This window comes from Gossypium raimondii, chromosome 6 (assembly GCF_025698545.1).
Source record: "Gossypium raimondii isolate GPD5lz chromosome 6, ASM2569854v1, whole genome shotgun sequence".
Taxonomy (NCBI): domain Eukaryota; kingdom Viridiplantae; phylum Streptophyta; class Magnoliopsida; order Malvales; family Malvaceae; genus Gossypium; species Gossypium raimondii.
The window spans coordinates 58,485,950-58,499,698 of NC_068570.1; the positions used below are offsets into that span (position 1 = coordinate 58,485,950).

At 35.4% G+C, this 13,749-nt stretch overlaps 3 protein-coding genes across 5 annotated transcripts; 1 reads left to right on the plus strand and 2 right to left on the minus strand.

Moving 5' to 3' along the window:
* On the plus strand, positions 1-11,463 carry LOC105773093 (regulator of telomere elongation helicase 1 homolog). 3 transcript variants are annotated; one of them, XM_052632813.1, is made up of 23 exons: positions 7-219; positions 626-882; positions 2,018-2,166; positions 2,665-2,746; positions 2,896-3,043; positions 3,249-3,405; positions 3,741-4,024; positions 4,170-4,215; positions 5,056-5,197; positions 5,294-5,448; positions 6,092-6,183; positions 6,269-6,367; positions 6,461-6,529; positions 7,200-7,286; positions 7,442-7,528; positions 7,602-7,726; positions 8,515-8,572; positions 8,639-8,744; positions 9,074-9,165; positions 9,265-9,654; positions 9,729-9,845; positions 10,182-10,327; positions 10,821-11,463. In XM_052632813.1, the coding sequence occupies exons 1-23, from the start codon at positions 118-120 to the stop codon at positions 10,894-10,896; spliced, it is 3,066 nt and encodes a 1,021-aa protein (XP_052488773.1). In that variant the 5' UTR covers positions 7-117; the 3' UTR covers positions 10,897-11,463. The 3 variants fall into 3 exon arrangements, with proteins under 3 accessions (XP_052488775.1, XP_052488773.1, XP_052488774.1); XM_052632814.1 differs by having other exon boundaries at positions 8-219; positions 7,442-7,501; XM_052632815.1 differs by lacking the exons at positions 9,729-9,845; positions 10,182-10,327; positions 10,821-11,463 and having other exon boundaries at positions 1-219; positions 9,317-9,549.
* A 405-nt stretch (positions 11,464-11,868) lies between these two features.
* LOC128041782 (receptor-like protein 1) lies at positions 11,869-12,450 on the minus strand. Its single transcript, XM_052632108.1, has one exon. The coding sequence runs from the start codon at positions 12,448-12,450 to the stop codon at positions 11,869-11,871; it is 582 nt and encodes a 193-aa protein (XP_052488068.1).
* A 2-nt stretch (positions 12,451-12,452) lies between these two features.
* On the minus strand, positions 12,453-13,082 carry LOC128041783 (receptor-like protein 13). Its single transcript, XM_052632109.1, has one exon. The coding sequence runs from the start codon at positions 13,080-13,082 to the stop codon at positions 12,453-12,455; it is 630 nt and encodes a 209-aa protein (XP_052488069.1).
* Between the last annotated feature and the right edge of the window lie 667 nt (positions 13,083-13,749).

The window sequence follows — 13,749 nt, forward strand, 5'->3', positions numbered from 1 at the left end:
CTTCGGCCCCTAGGGTTTATATACCATGTTCTATAAGACTATAACTCAATCCAAACTAGTTAACAAAGGTAAACCCTATCATTTTTCTCGTAATCCAAACAGAAAAAGAAGGGGAAAATGCCCACATACAAGTTACGGGGAATCGATGTTGATTTTCCGTTCGAGGCTTATGATTGCCAACTAGTTTACATGGAGAAAGTTATTGAAGCTCTCCAAAAGGTACATTCTTAAAATTTTTGTAGTTACTATTGCTGTTTAGTGTTAAGGATTTTTTTTTTGTTATTCTGAGCAGTGGAATTGAATTTAATGAACAGTGATCACATGTCTGATTTTCTTCAATTTTTTAAGAAAATATATAAAAAACTAAATTTTAGGTTATTGAAAGTACTGATTTTTTTCGGAGAAATGTGTTAAATTATAAAAAAATTTTGGGTGCTGTTTTGAAACATGGTTATGCAATTGAAGGGCATTCGGGTAATTTTTATTTATATTTTGGCATGGTTGAGTTGGATATTGATGTTGGGTTGTTTTAAATTCATGTTCTGGGTTCTATTTTTAGGAACTAAGTGATGTGTAGTATGAATTTTGTTTATTTAAGGTTTGTTCTACTTGTTTTATGTTGCAGAGGTGTAATGCACTTTTGGAGAGTCCTACTGGAACTGGGAAAACATTATGTCTTCTCTGTGCCACATTGGCCTGGAGGAAAAGTTTGGGTGGTTTTTCAACTGGGAGTAGTCAAAGAAAGAGTGAATTCCATGGGAGTCAATCTGACGTAGGATCATCAGAGTCTCAATCCAGTAACCATCCAACCATAGTGTATACCTCACGTACTCACAGCCAACTTCGGCAAGTCGTTCAAGAGTTGAGAAGAAGCAATTACAGGTCATGGTTGATTGTTTCATTACACATGATTTAGGTTTCTTTATCAATAGCTTATTGTTCCAGTTGTGTTATGCGTGGTTTGCTGTAGTGGAGATGATTGATATTTGTCCTCCAAATTTAAGGAAAAACTGGAAGAGCATATGTTGGTTCATGCTCTTTTTTGACATCTGCATCTGAGCTGATTTTGTTCAGTCTTACCACTTCCAATATTAGGCTGTAGACCAATGTCTTTGGGCTGGCTTACCAGACATGTCTGATCTGATCCATTCTCCTGGAAGACTTTTGTCTTGTTCTAGCCAGAGCCCAGGAGAATGTTTTTGAGCTGATAACTACTTCTCTCTCTCTCTCTCTCTCTCTCTCTCTCTCTCTCTCTCTCTCTCTCTCTCCTCTTCTCTTTTTAAAAAATATTTGTGTTAGAATCTATTGTCTTAAATTTGTTTGATAAGATAAGAGGTGGGATCTTGAGGTAATATAATATGCTTTGGAACTGAGCAATCGTGAAACTCTATTAAGCCGTATGTTCAATGGCTTGATCAAGTTGGCGACAAACTTCCTGATACTTGGTTTGTTTAACAAATGAGTTTTACATTGCACATTGAGCTTGGCTTGATTATTAACCCAAGCTCCATCTGTTTTAAACCTCAATTCAGTTGCTTTTTGATTGGAGCATAAAATAACTGCTGTATTTCTTGGAAATCTTTTCACTAGAGGTTTCAACTTGAATCATTCTTAGATTATCTGCATTTTACTCCTTGCCTAACTGGTTGTTGTTGTTGTTGTATTTTTTTTTTCTCCTGATCAGTATTTATATGAAATGTTGCATGTCTAGAAACATTAAGTCTTGAAGAAAAAAAATTGAAGGTATAACAACACTTGAATTTTCATTTCTTTGAATGTGGCATAAACTTTGTTTGTCTTTTATCAAAAGAAAGAGAAATATGAAGATACTGCAGATTTCCTAGCATTTTCTTGTCATCTATTACATCTAAGGGAGCTTCTCTTGTTGTTAATCATTGATGTTAAAATATGTTCTTAAGCTTCTTCAGGGGTATCGGTGGACATTTATGTTGATATTTTCATAAGCTCAATATTTTGGCTTAGGGTTTTGACTTTCTGAATATTAGAGGATGTACAGGCCCAAGATGGTAGTTTTAGGTTCTCGAGAGCAATTGTGCATACATGAAGAAGTAAGTTTACTTCGAGGAAAAGCCCAGACAAATGCCTGCCGTTTCCTTTGCAGAAAGCGTCAGAAGCGTTCATGCACTCATTTTTCACGTGTTGCTGGTACTTGTTCATTTTTATGCATAGATGTCATTTGAAATACACCACCCATGCCCTGAATATGTCAGCATCTATTCAATAGGTCGTTTAATTTAAACTGTTAACTCTTGGTTGATGTACATGTTCAATAGGATGTGGACTTTGATTCTGGCTTTAGAGTGTGTGATAATTATTAGGAATTGCTGTTAAAGGTTTGTATCACATTGGATTGTTATCCAATCTACAAGAGGAAAGTAAGAAATGCCTATATATATTCATCATGGTAATGCGGAGATAGTTTGCTTGATTTCCTTTTACAAAGTATTACTTCATGATGGTCATACGAGCTTGATATGAACAATAGGGAAGAGTTGAGATACTGTTCTAATGTTCTCTGGACTATACTATTCAATTATTTCCAGTGAATTGAGCAACTATCTCTGTAATTTCTTTTTTGAAGCTTTCATTTGGAAATAGTTCAGGGGCATCCAGTGTCAACTAATGTTGTTTTTTTTATTGTAGATTATATGAAGAGCAATCCTCATATTGGTGATGAGCCTGTTGACATAGAGGATTTGGTGAATATTGGAAGAAAATATGGACCGTAGGTTTCTGCAGTAGTGTTCTCTTTCCATACTTCATATGGTTGTTATTTTTGCTCCAATGCATGTCCTGGTCTAAAGCCCCACTACTAATTTCAATATTGTTGATTATGTTTTCTTGCTGGTTTTTACAATGTCCTTTTTCTTGTAGGTGCCCTTATTATGTAGCGCGAGAACTCCACAAGGCTGTTGATATTTTATTCGCACCTTACAACTATCTCATAGATCGTGAATATAGAGGATCTCTTAATTTTGAGTGGCACAATAGCATACTGATTTTTGATGAAGCTCACAACCTTGTAAGGGGAAAATTGAAATTTGTAACTCGAACTTATGTGTAAATTTTAGATAGAACATATTTTCTGCTGCTAATTGAAATTCTTTGTTCACTACTGTTGGAATTTAGTTATTCTACTGAATGACATAGGCCAACTCATTTGAAAGTCATCTTTCTTCCTTTTGTTATGTGAGCTTAGCTACTAATTTCATGGGAATACAATGCAGGAAAGCATATGTGCTGATGCTGCCTCTTTTGACTTGTCTTCTGGGCTTCTGACTGCATGTATATCTGAAGTGAAACATTGTGTTGACCTAGCTGTTGGGAGGCGAGAAGAATCAAATGATAAATCAGGGAATCCTGATAACTTTGCAATCCTTAGAGGTTAGTCAATTGGTACATTGAGAACGTATCTATATTGCTGTTCTTAGAAATGCTTTTGTATGCAACTATATATAAGCTTTTATTATTTTCAAATGCCAGAGTTGTTTCTTCAATGAATTGTATTTGTCCTCCTGCTTGAGTTAGCTTTGGTTCTTTAAGTTGAGGATATTGTACTTCTAGAAAACCTTTCAATCACTTTGCTGGCAACTTCAGCTTAATTGTGTTTTTAATTTCATTGTACTTATGTATGAGTGTGTGCACATCTCACTTTCTTTTTATATACACACGTATCCTTATCAATGCATTTATTTAGAGCTTATTCTGCATGTTTTTAGCTCTTCTTTTGAAACTTCAGAAGCGAATTGATGAAGTTCCCATTGAATCCAAGGAACTTGGATTTACCAAGCCTGGGCCCTACATTTATGAACTACTTGCTGATCTTAATATCACACATGAAACTGCATCTAAGCTTATCGAAATAATTGAGGATGCTACTGTGCTGCTTGAGGAAGATAAGAAGCATGATGCAAAGGGAAATGGCTGTAGGCTGGAAAGCATTGGCAACATCCTTAAAAGTATATACAGAGACAAGGGCAATGGTCATGCTGATTCTTATCGTGTAAGCTTGGATCTCAGTGCCTTGAGTTGACAGACTCATGACAGTGGATGTTGTTATCATTACCTTTTTAATAGTGGGCATTGTTTCCATACTATTCTTCCCTAAGCTAGGCATCTTATGTTTGAACTCTCATCTGTTATTTTAGGTTCATGTGCAAGAGGCTGAGGTGAATGCTACAGATATCTTCAAAGGTAATTCAGAGACCAAATTGTTAGAATTTGTTATTTGCTCTTTAATTTGTTCTACATGTGTATTTACCCTGCTTGATTCAATTTAGTTCTTTATTTAGATCAGGTTGACATTGTTAAAAGATCATTATGATTCTTCCGGTTGTCAAGTGTGAATGTAGGCATATGAACACCCCCTTTTTTAGGAGCCTCATGGTTTACAAAGAAGATTAACTTTATTAATACATAAACAAATGAGGTTATTCTTTTCTTTTCTTTTACCTAACTAAATGAAAAACTGGCTGGGAATCTGGGATGCAGTAAGGATTGAGGAAAAGAAAATGAACAATAAGAAGCACTAAAAAAGAACTGGTGCTTATTGGCATATGCATGTGATGTTAGTTGGAACTTGTGGAAATTACCCACATTGGTTGTAAGATATTGTTGTTAGTAACAAGGTTGTTGGTATTTCCTTGTATCTTGTTCAAAATCAAAATCTTTCTTGTTATACTTGCATGAAATAGTAAGCCATTTAGTTACAAGATGAGGATCTTCCATCCTCCAGCCTCCTGTATACCAAAAATGGGCAGACAAAAGAAGGTAGACTTTTGTGTATTCCAAGGTGCACTATAGGTGCATATTCTTTCTTGTTGTAGAGTTTCATCTCAAAATTTATACAGATTTTACGGAACACATTCCTATCTTTTTCTCTGAATTTATTCCACTTCTTGACAATAATTGATGCACTTCATATAGCTTCATCAGTCAATAATAACAGATAAGGGAGCTACAAGGTTCTGGTCCTGGATACCACCATTCTGCTGTGATGTTTTAATATGCTTTGTGGCTTTTGAACTTTGGCAGGTAAGTCATCCAGGATACTCAGCTGGTGGTGCTTCAATCCAGGAATTGCCATGCAGGAGTTCTCTGAAAGGGGTGTTGGATCTATTATATTGACATCGGGTACATTATCTCCCTTGGATTCATTTGCACAAGAATTCAAATTGTAAGTTGCACCAATTCATTCTTTTTAAAATTATTTTGCTTTGGCTTTCTTGAATCTTAATTACTAAAGAGAGAAACCTTCTGCATGTTATCTCAGAGATTTTCCTATTCAGTTGGAAAATCCTCATGTAATATCCTCAAATCAGATATGGGCCGGAGTTGTACCACTTGGTCCATCAGGTCGTCCCTTCAATTCATCTTTCCGATTTCGTGATTCTCCAGAATACAAACAAGAGCTGGGCAATGCTATTGGTATGTGAACCTTTTCATAGATAATAGTTAGATGTGCCGATGGTAAAACTAGTATTAGTCTAATGATCTCTGGATTCTCTTCTCAATTTCTCAATCCAATGAGAAATATAACACTTATTGGTGGTAGAAAGGCTATTGGTTCTTTTCTCAGCTTCATCATGTTACTGCACTGGAGGGAATTCATTGAATATACAATTTTCTGAATAATAGACATGAGCAGGTCTGGATAAAATTTGCTAAGAGAGCTGTCAATAGGTCCATAGCTCAGTGGGAGATCATTTGACTGTAGATAAAAACATGCTATGACTATCTTTAGCCTGGTGGGTTGAGTATACATGTTCAAAAGATTCAGACTTTGTAAAAGAAAGAGCATGTTGTTTACACGAGGCAATATCAACTATTAATGTGTTGATCTAAGAGGGATTTCTAAGTTTATACATGGAAACAATAACTTTCAAAGAAGGAAGTCCTTTATTTAACTATAATAGGCTTGAAGTATTATGCTCAAATTGTGCAGAGTTGCCTTGCGTATGCTTCAGATTATGATAATTATTGACAATAAGGTTTCCATATTTGCCTTAGTAGCCATAATGTTTCAGTAACATTGTTTTTTTTTTTTTTCTCTTTTTGAGTTATTTTCCAGTCAATTTTGCTCGAATTGTACCTGATGGACTGCTTGTGTTCTTTCCATCTTACTACCTTTTGGACCAGTGCATTAGTTGTTGGAAGAACATGGTAAGATCTTGGAACAAGAATAAGGGAGAAAGGAAGTGAATCCATACTTTTAGCTTCTTAAACATTATGTTCTTTCTCCTTTCAGGGTAATACAAATTCAAGTACGATATGGGAAAGAATATGCAAATTTAAGAAACCCGTTATTGAACCCAGACAATCTTCCCTCTTTCCTATGGCAATTGAGGTTGTAGATCCAGGAAATTTTAATTTGTCTTATATAGTATTCAAACAATCAGAGAATTCATAGCCCGGATAAATAGTTTCTTTGTTTGGGCAGGACTATATGACTAAACTAAAGGACACCTCCACTTCGGGTGCAGTATTTTTTGCAGTTTGTCGTGGCAAGGTATGCTGTTCCCATCCAAACATAAAGCAAATCTTTGTTTTTGCACTGTGCCAGACATACATGTAACATGTTTTATGGTGATAAAAGAATGGAGAGATCTCCTTTGTGCTTTCAACCATATATTGTGCCTATGGAAAGGTTGTTTGGGGGCTTCAGAGATACACCCTTACAAGCCTGTTTAACATAATTCTTGTGTAGTGGTGTTTTACTATTATAAAGGAGAAAATACATGCTACCTGCTAGATGGAAAATAGCTGTGTTATATAAATTCCAGAATATGTTTCTAGCATACTTTTTTTTTTTTTTCTTCTTTTCTGATTTCTGATTCCTTAATAAATACTTTTTTATATATTCAAGAGATGTAAGATTTTAGTGAATATAGCATTATTCCCCACTAAAAGATATACGAACGAGTTCACCTTGTATTTGTTACTAAACCTTGGATTAATCTATGGAGCAATTTTCTTTGTGATCCTGAACTTCATCTTTATTTATACTTATGTTTAGTTCCAGGTTCTCTAGATCTGTATGAACAGTGCTGTTAGTAATAATATATAATAAAAGTAATGACTCAGGTAGCATTTCTTGCTAATGATTGATGTTCTACATGGTTTGCGAGTCTCTGTCTACCATGGTTGATTCTTTTTTCCCCCTCTTTCTATTTCTTCAGGTCAGTGAAGGATTAGATTTTGCTGACCATGCTGGAAGGGCAGTGGTCATCACTGGGATGCCATTTGCCACGCGGACAGACCCCAAGGTTTGGTCATCCTTAGCCTATTGCTCAGTTTCTTCATTGGCAGTTTTCACTCCACTCTTTATCAGCTTTGCTTTTTTCTAAATCTATTACTGAATGAGCATCATATAACTGATTTGGCCATTAAAGATGAGTGTCTACATCTGATAATATGACAGGTTCGTCTCAAACGTGAGTACCTGGACCTACAGGCACAATCACCGAGGGAAGGATGTAAGGTGATGACTGATGCAGATATTTCTCGGGTAAAGATGTTTTTGAAACTTAATTAAATGCTTTTCATTTTCAAGTAAACTGTTTCCATGCTAATTTCATCAGATGATTAAGTTGTTATCTGGAGAAGAGTGGTACAATCAACAAGCATCAAGAGCTGTAAATCAGTCAGTCGGACGAGTTATCCGTCACCGTCATGATTATGGAGCGATTATCTTTTGTGATGAAAGGTATTTGCTTTCTATTGCCCTTTCCTTGTGATCTTTCATCTGAGTATTCTCCAAGTAGTAAATGCTTGAAACTGTTATATTAGCAGTTTCTGTATGATGTGTTCCCTTCAACTCTCTTTCGGAGACATTTGATATCTAGTATTGCTTTTCTCTTCCCCTACTGAGGGGTTAAAACTGTTACTCTGGTGCTTATTAATACATTGATTTAACTACTTAAAAGCCCCAGTTGTTAAATTTAGCATTTAGTGGTAAACTTGGATGTACTACCTTAGTTTACATTATCGTCTGGACCTGACCAAGCATGAAGCAAAAAGTCTTCTCATTTTGGAAGAATAAGACCTAAGCTGTAAACTTGGGAAGTTGAAGGCTCACAAGCGATTTGTTTGTGTGAACCCATCCATCCATTTTTTTTTTGTGAATTATTCATGGAGTTGTTGTATATAATGTTGGTTATGCCTCATCTTCTTATCCCTTGTTTTCTGTAACATAATATGTATATCACTTCTAAGTTAACACCTGCAGCATATGTATATTAACGTTTTATGTTTTTTTTTCACGTTCTTTTAACTAGTTTGCTGTTTATTATAATGTTGATTGTTTGTTTGTTTGAGTTTGATGTGTGTGTTTGCATATGTTGTTATAATCCATTCAACTAGGAACCGTATGGTTGAGGTTTTCAGAAAATTTCAACTGTAAAATGCATTTCCCTAAAACTTGTTCTCCTTAACTTGGTCAACTTATTGTGCATTTTCCTTCTATGGTTACTTTATCTTCTGAGATCTTTACAGGTTTGCTCAATCAAGTCGTCAGTCTCAGATATCAGTTTGGATACAGCCTCATATTAAGGTATACTTCTACAAAATGAAGCAACCCTTTATTAGAAGGACTGCTTATTCCTCTTTACTTTTGCAGTGTTATTCCAAATTTGGGGATGCTGTTTTTACGCTGACTCGTTTCTTCCGAGATGGAGGAAGCCGTACTCCTGCAAAGCCAGAACTAGCAGACCAGAAAACCCTTGGTTAAGTGTCCTTTAATGATGTTACTGTTGTCATGTTTCTTTGATTTGTATCTCTTGATCTTAAAATGTCCAAAACTATTGATGGAGCTGTTTGAAACCTAGCTTCTTTTTAGTTTTGAAGATCTGAAGTCTGAAGTTTTTGCTCTGGTTATCAACTGCAATTTTCTATTTAATTTTTATTGGTGGGGAAGTTGACCTTTGTCATTGAATGCAATGCCTTGCTGTTATAAGTGCATGGCTCTTTACACTCTTCTGATTACAGCATTTTTGATAATTTTGTCACCAAGATTACCTTCATAAAATCATCCATGTTTCTTAATTTCATACAGATCCAAGTCCAAGTTCTACAAAACCAGTTCCCGATGAGATAAAAACTGCTCAGGCTCTGGACGAACCTTACACGGAAAAGCTCCCTGTTTTGGTATCTATTGTTTTCTATGCATAACGTCATCATTTTTATGAACTTCAGTTTCATGTTTTTCCTTCATATGAGTTGTATCTTAATAACGAGTGTTTGCAGTCTACTTCAATGGATCTACCTCACTCCAAACACAAACTATCTTCTCTTTTAGATGTTAAAAGCAGCAACAACTCGAGCCATCTCAGAGATATTCCTCCCGCCAATCTTTCATGTTTCACTACGTGTATGGATTTGAAAAAATTGAAGCAATCAAGTGGTCCAATGAGCAAAGAAAAAAAGTTGTTAATTACTGGGAGGGGAAAAATGCAATATCAAAATCATGATATTATTGGTTTGACTGCTCATCTTCCATCAGATAAACAACAAAGTAAAGAGCAACAACTATGTTCTATGAAGAAACGCAAAGCACTACTTATAGAGCATGATAAAAGTTCCAACATTAATGCATCTGATGCCCAAAGATCAGTGCCAAGAGACCTTCCTTTCACAGTAAGTTCAGTAAAGCACACAATCTTTCTGATACTACAAATATGTTGAATGCTAATATTCATTTACTGCATAAGGATGATGGAGGTGCAGAGGTGGATGCCAAGTTTCTCAATCATAAAAAGAACCATGTTTGTGGAAGTGCTGAACAACTTGGTGCAGAGGAAACAAAAGGCTCCTTTTTTCTGATTCAGGTAAAATGCATCTTTTTCTTCCAAAATTTCTTATAAATGCCAGCAATTGAAAACTTTAATTGCTTTGATTCTATTTAAATTTTGGAATGAGTTTTAAGTTGAGAAACTTATCTTTGGAACCTCTAGAGAAATTAAGTTGAAAAGACTTGTATGACTTGCATTCATTCCTTGTTTAATTGTTGGAACCATCTTCCCTTAGTGATTTTTTTGTTAATTTGTCTTTTCCTGCTTTCTATTGAAATTCACAATACAGGCTAACTCTTGTGGATTTTCACTTTCCTGATTGCATTAAATGATTTGGATTGGGAATTTTTCTGAAAATTTCTTTGCCATCAGGTCAAAGAGAAACTTAGTCCTGCAGAATACAAAGATTTTGTGGGTTATATGAAGGAAATAAAGTCGAAAGTGATAAATATTGGTAATCCTCTGCAATGCATTGTGGAGTTATTTTCAGGACCTGAGAGGCTTCCTCTTCTTGAAAGGTATGCAAATACTCCAAAATGGTTGTCACCTAAAAAATAGCATTAAATTTGAAGACTGAGCAATTACTTAACATTGTCAGTTAGGCATTGTGAAAAATAATTTAGTAGGCTTAACCTTGTATACATTAAGCAGAGACTTTCTGATGCTCATCCAGTTAATCCTATGATGCTATAAACCATATTCTGCGGTTCTAGGTTTCATTGGAAGTGTGGCAAAATTAATTTCCTATTCTCGGCATGAGTAAATGACTTATATAGCTAAGCCCAACATTGTTTGAAATCATCAAATATGTTAGAGCCTTAAAGGCTGCAAGTGCCATCAGAGGTCTTATCTGCAACACTAGCAAAGAAACAAATTGCTAGTTTACACCATACCTAGACTACTGTCTACAGATTTTCTTTAACCTGTCATTCATTTCCATCCCCCTTGTTAGCTTGCAACTATTATTGATTATTTTTACTGGATCTTACCCTCTGTTGTCATCTGTTACAGATTCAAGGATTACGTGCCAGCGAGATATCATTCTTTGTATGAGCAGTACCTTGAAAGAAGTAAAAGAAATGCCTGAAAATCAGAGGAACTAAACTTATCTGGTTGAAACAGTAATTAGATGATGCCATTTGCCAATGTGATCGATTTGAAGTGAAACTTTGAGATTTTAGCAGCATGATACTTTCTAGATCAACAATCTTTGAAGAAACATACAAACATTATGGAAGGTTTGTATGTAGTAAACTGCAACTATGCACAGCGATTGGAAGCTTTTGGATGCATAACCAAGCAACCAAGTTGCTCATTTGTGTGTGGAGTAAAGAAACTTATTCAACATGAAGGTGGTGTTACACATAGCAAGCAATCTTTTCATAATTATTTGTTGCTACTACTGAGATTATGAAGGACTAGACCTGGTGACAGCTAACATTTTGAACAAATTGGCATCAAACCAACTGAAATAGCAGTGAAACTAAGAATATGGCTCGTGGGAGTTTTTATTCAGTTCCAGAAAAGCACTTTAAATTCATGTCTTTACAGTTTTCCATATAAACATGGCTTTGCAATGGACAGTTTTATACCCTTGTAAACCCTTTTTTATCGGAAATCGCAATTGCTTTGCTACATGTTTCCAGAACAAAAATTTCTGGGGAAATTATCTACCACAAAATAGTAGCAGGAATCAGCGGCCATTTGAATATAGTAAAACCATGCTTGCCTCCAATAAGGATTCATGTACAGCACAGCTGCGATACACAATAGCACCATCACGTAACATGCGAAAAGCTTGCATAGAAGGCATCTATATCAATGAAACCATGGTCTTCTTTGATACCAGATGAAGCCTTTGGTGTCAATGGTGTTGTGATCGGTGAACAATTTTTTCCCACCAATGAGCCACAAAGGAAAGGATTCCCGACGTAGCTGCTTTTATCAAATGCTCCTAATTGTCCAATCCTTTCAGGTGTTTTTCTAGATAAATTGTTGTATGACATGTTGAAGTATTCCAGGAAATGTAATACCGCAAATTCGGTAGGGATGTTCCCTGTCAAATTGTTGTCCCATATAAACTGTTATTGGAAAGGTCCAAAAGTTTTAGTTTGAGATTGAGACTGCAAATTGCCCTTGGGATTGAACCTTTAAGTCGATTATCTGCCATGGAAACTTGTGCCAAATTCGAAGCATTTCCCCTCCATTGTGGCAACCTACCAAAGAGTTGGTTCCTGCTCACATCCAATGCTTCCGGCCTTGACTTATTCCAAATCCAACTTAGCACTTCACCAAAGATAAAGTTATTGCTAAGATCTAGTGTATACAAGTCAGAGCAGTTAGCTAAGACGTTTGGGATTATCCCAGTGAAATTATTTCCATTTAATTCGAGCTCGGACAAGCTCGTTAGATTAAAATTTCTAGAGAAAATTGATCCTTGTAATGTGTTATTTGATAATGCAAGTACCTGTAATGAAGAGCAGCCCATAGCCATTTGTTCCGGTATCTCACCTGGTAATTGGTTGTTTGATAAGTCCAAAACTTGTAGGGAACTCATATCACCAAATGAAGAGGGAATGCCGCCATTGGAACAATTCTTTGACATGTTCAAATGACCCAAAAATGGTAGGTGTGCTCCCATTCTTACTGGGATGTTCTACTGAAGGCATTGTTGGAGATATCCAAATATGATAAAGTAGAATGCACATGCGATGGCACTTGAAAAGGCCCTGACAGAGACGAATTCACCAGATACTGACTCCTTAGCTCCGTGTTGTTTTCCACCAACCAAAACGGGAATCGATCCACCTTGAAATATATGTCTGAGAGAGTAACATCCTGCAACTCACTTTGATGGTACAAGAATTGTGGAAATGACCCTACACTTCGACAACAAGAGACGCTGATGGAACTCAATTGGAACCTTGGAGCCGAAGAATTCGACATCTCATGATCATCAGCATGTATGGTGTTGTTATCTGCATAGAGGTACTTGAGTTTTGAAAGGTTGAACAAGGGTCTTAATGAGCTTAGGATGTGAAATTTATTGTTTGAAATATCCAACAATTGGAGGGATGTTAGATTTTCAAGGGCAGATATATTTCCATAGAATTGATTAGAAGAGAGGTCTAAAGATTCAAGCAATGTTAAGCTCTTAAGTGCAGATATATATCCAGAGAACTGATTAGTAGAGAGGTCCAAAGATTCAAGCAATTTTAAGCTCTGAAGGGCAGATATATTTTCGGAAAACTGATTGTAAGAGAGAGATAACATTTTAAGGGAGGTGAGGTTGGAGAAAAACACGGGTAAGCTACCTTTTAGATTACAGCCATTGATATCCAACTCTTGGAGATTTGTGAATTCACTGACATCTGCAAAAGTAGTAGTATATATGTATATATTTAAGGAGTTTACAAATAGGTACAAATCTAAGTAATAAATAAAATATGTTGAATTAATTAGAATAATAATCAATTGAATATATTCAAGAGTGAAAATTAGAATATATTCAAATTTAAATCAAAATAAATTTAGATAAAACTCATACATAATGGGCTTTAAACTTACAATTATTTGGGAGAGGATCTACACGTGATGGGATTCGAATCTAGGCATTCAAGATGCTAAGCCCTAATTTTTTGCCTTTAGTGTGTTTAACTTTTTTTCTCTGGTCCATATGGTTTGTGGAATTTAAAATTTTAGCCTTTCTAGTTGTGAAATTTGAAATTTAAAGACTATTTGGTGTATTTTTAATAAATTTCTATTAAATTTGAATATATGCATTTTAATATTCAAAGGTTTGATTCAAAAAATAGAAGTAGTTAATTAATTAATTTATTTATATATAAAATCAAAATTATAAAGTGAATTTGAATATCCTTCCTTTATGGCTTTATGTGAATAAGCAAAGCAAATTCACATGTATCTACCTATATCCATT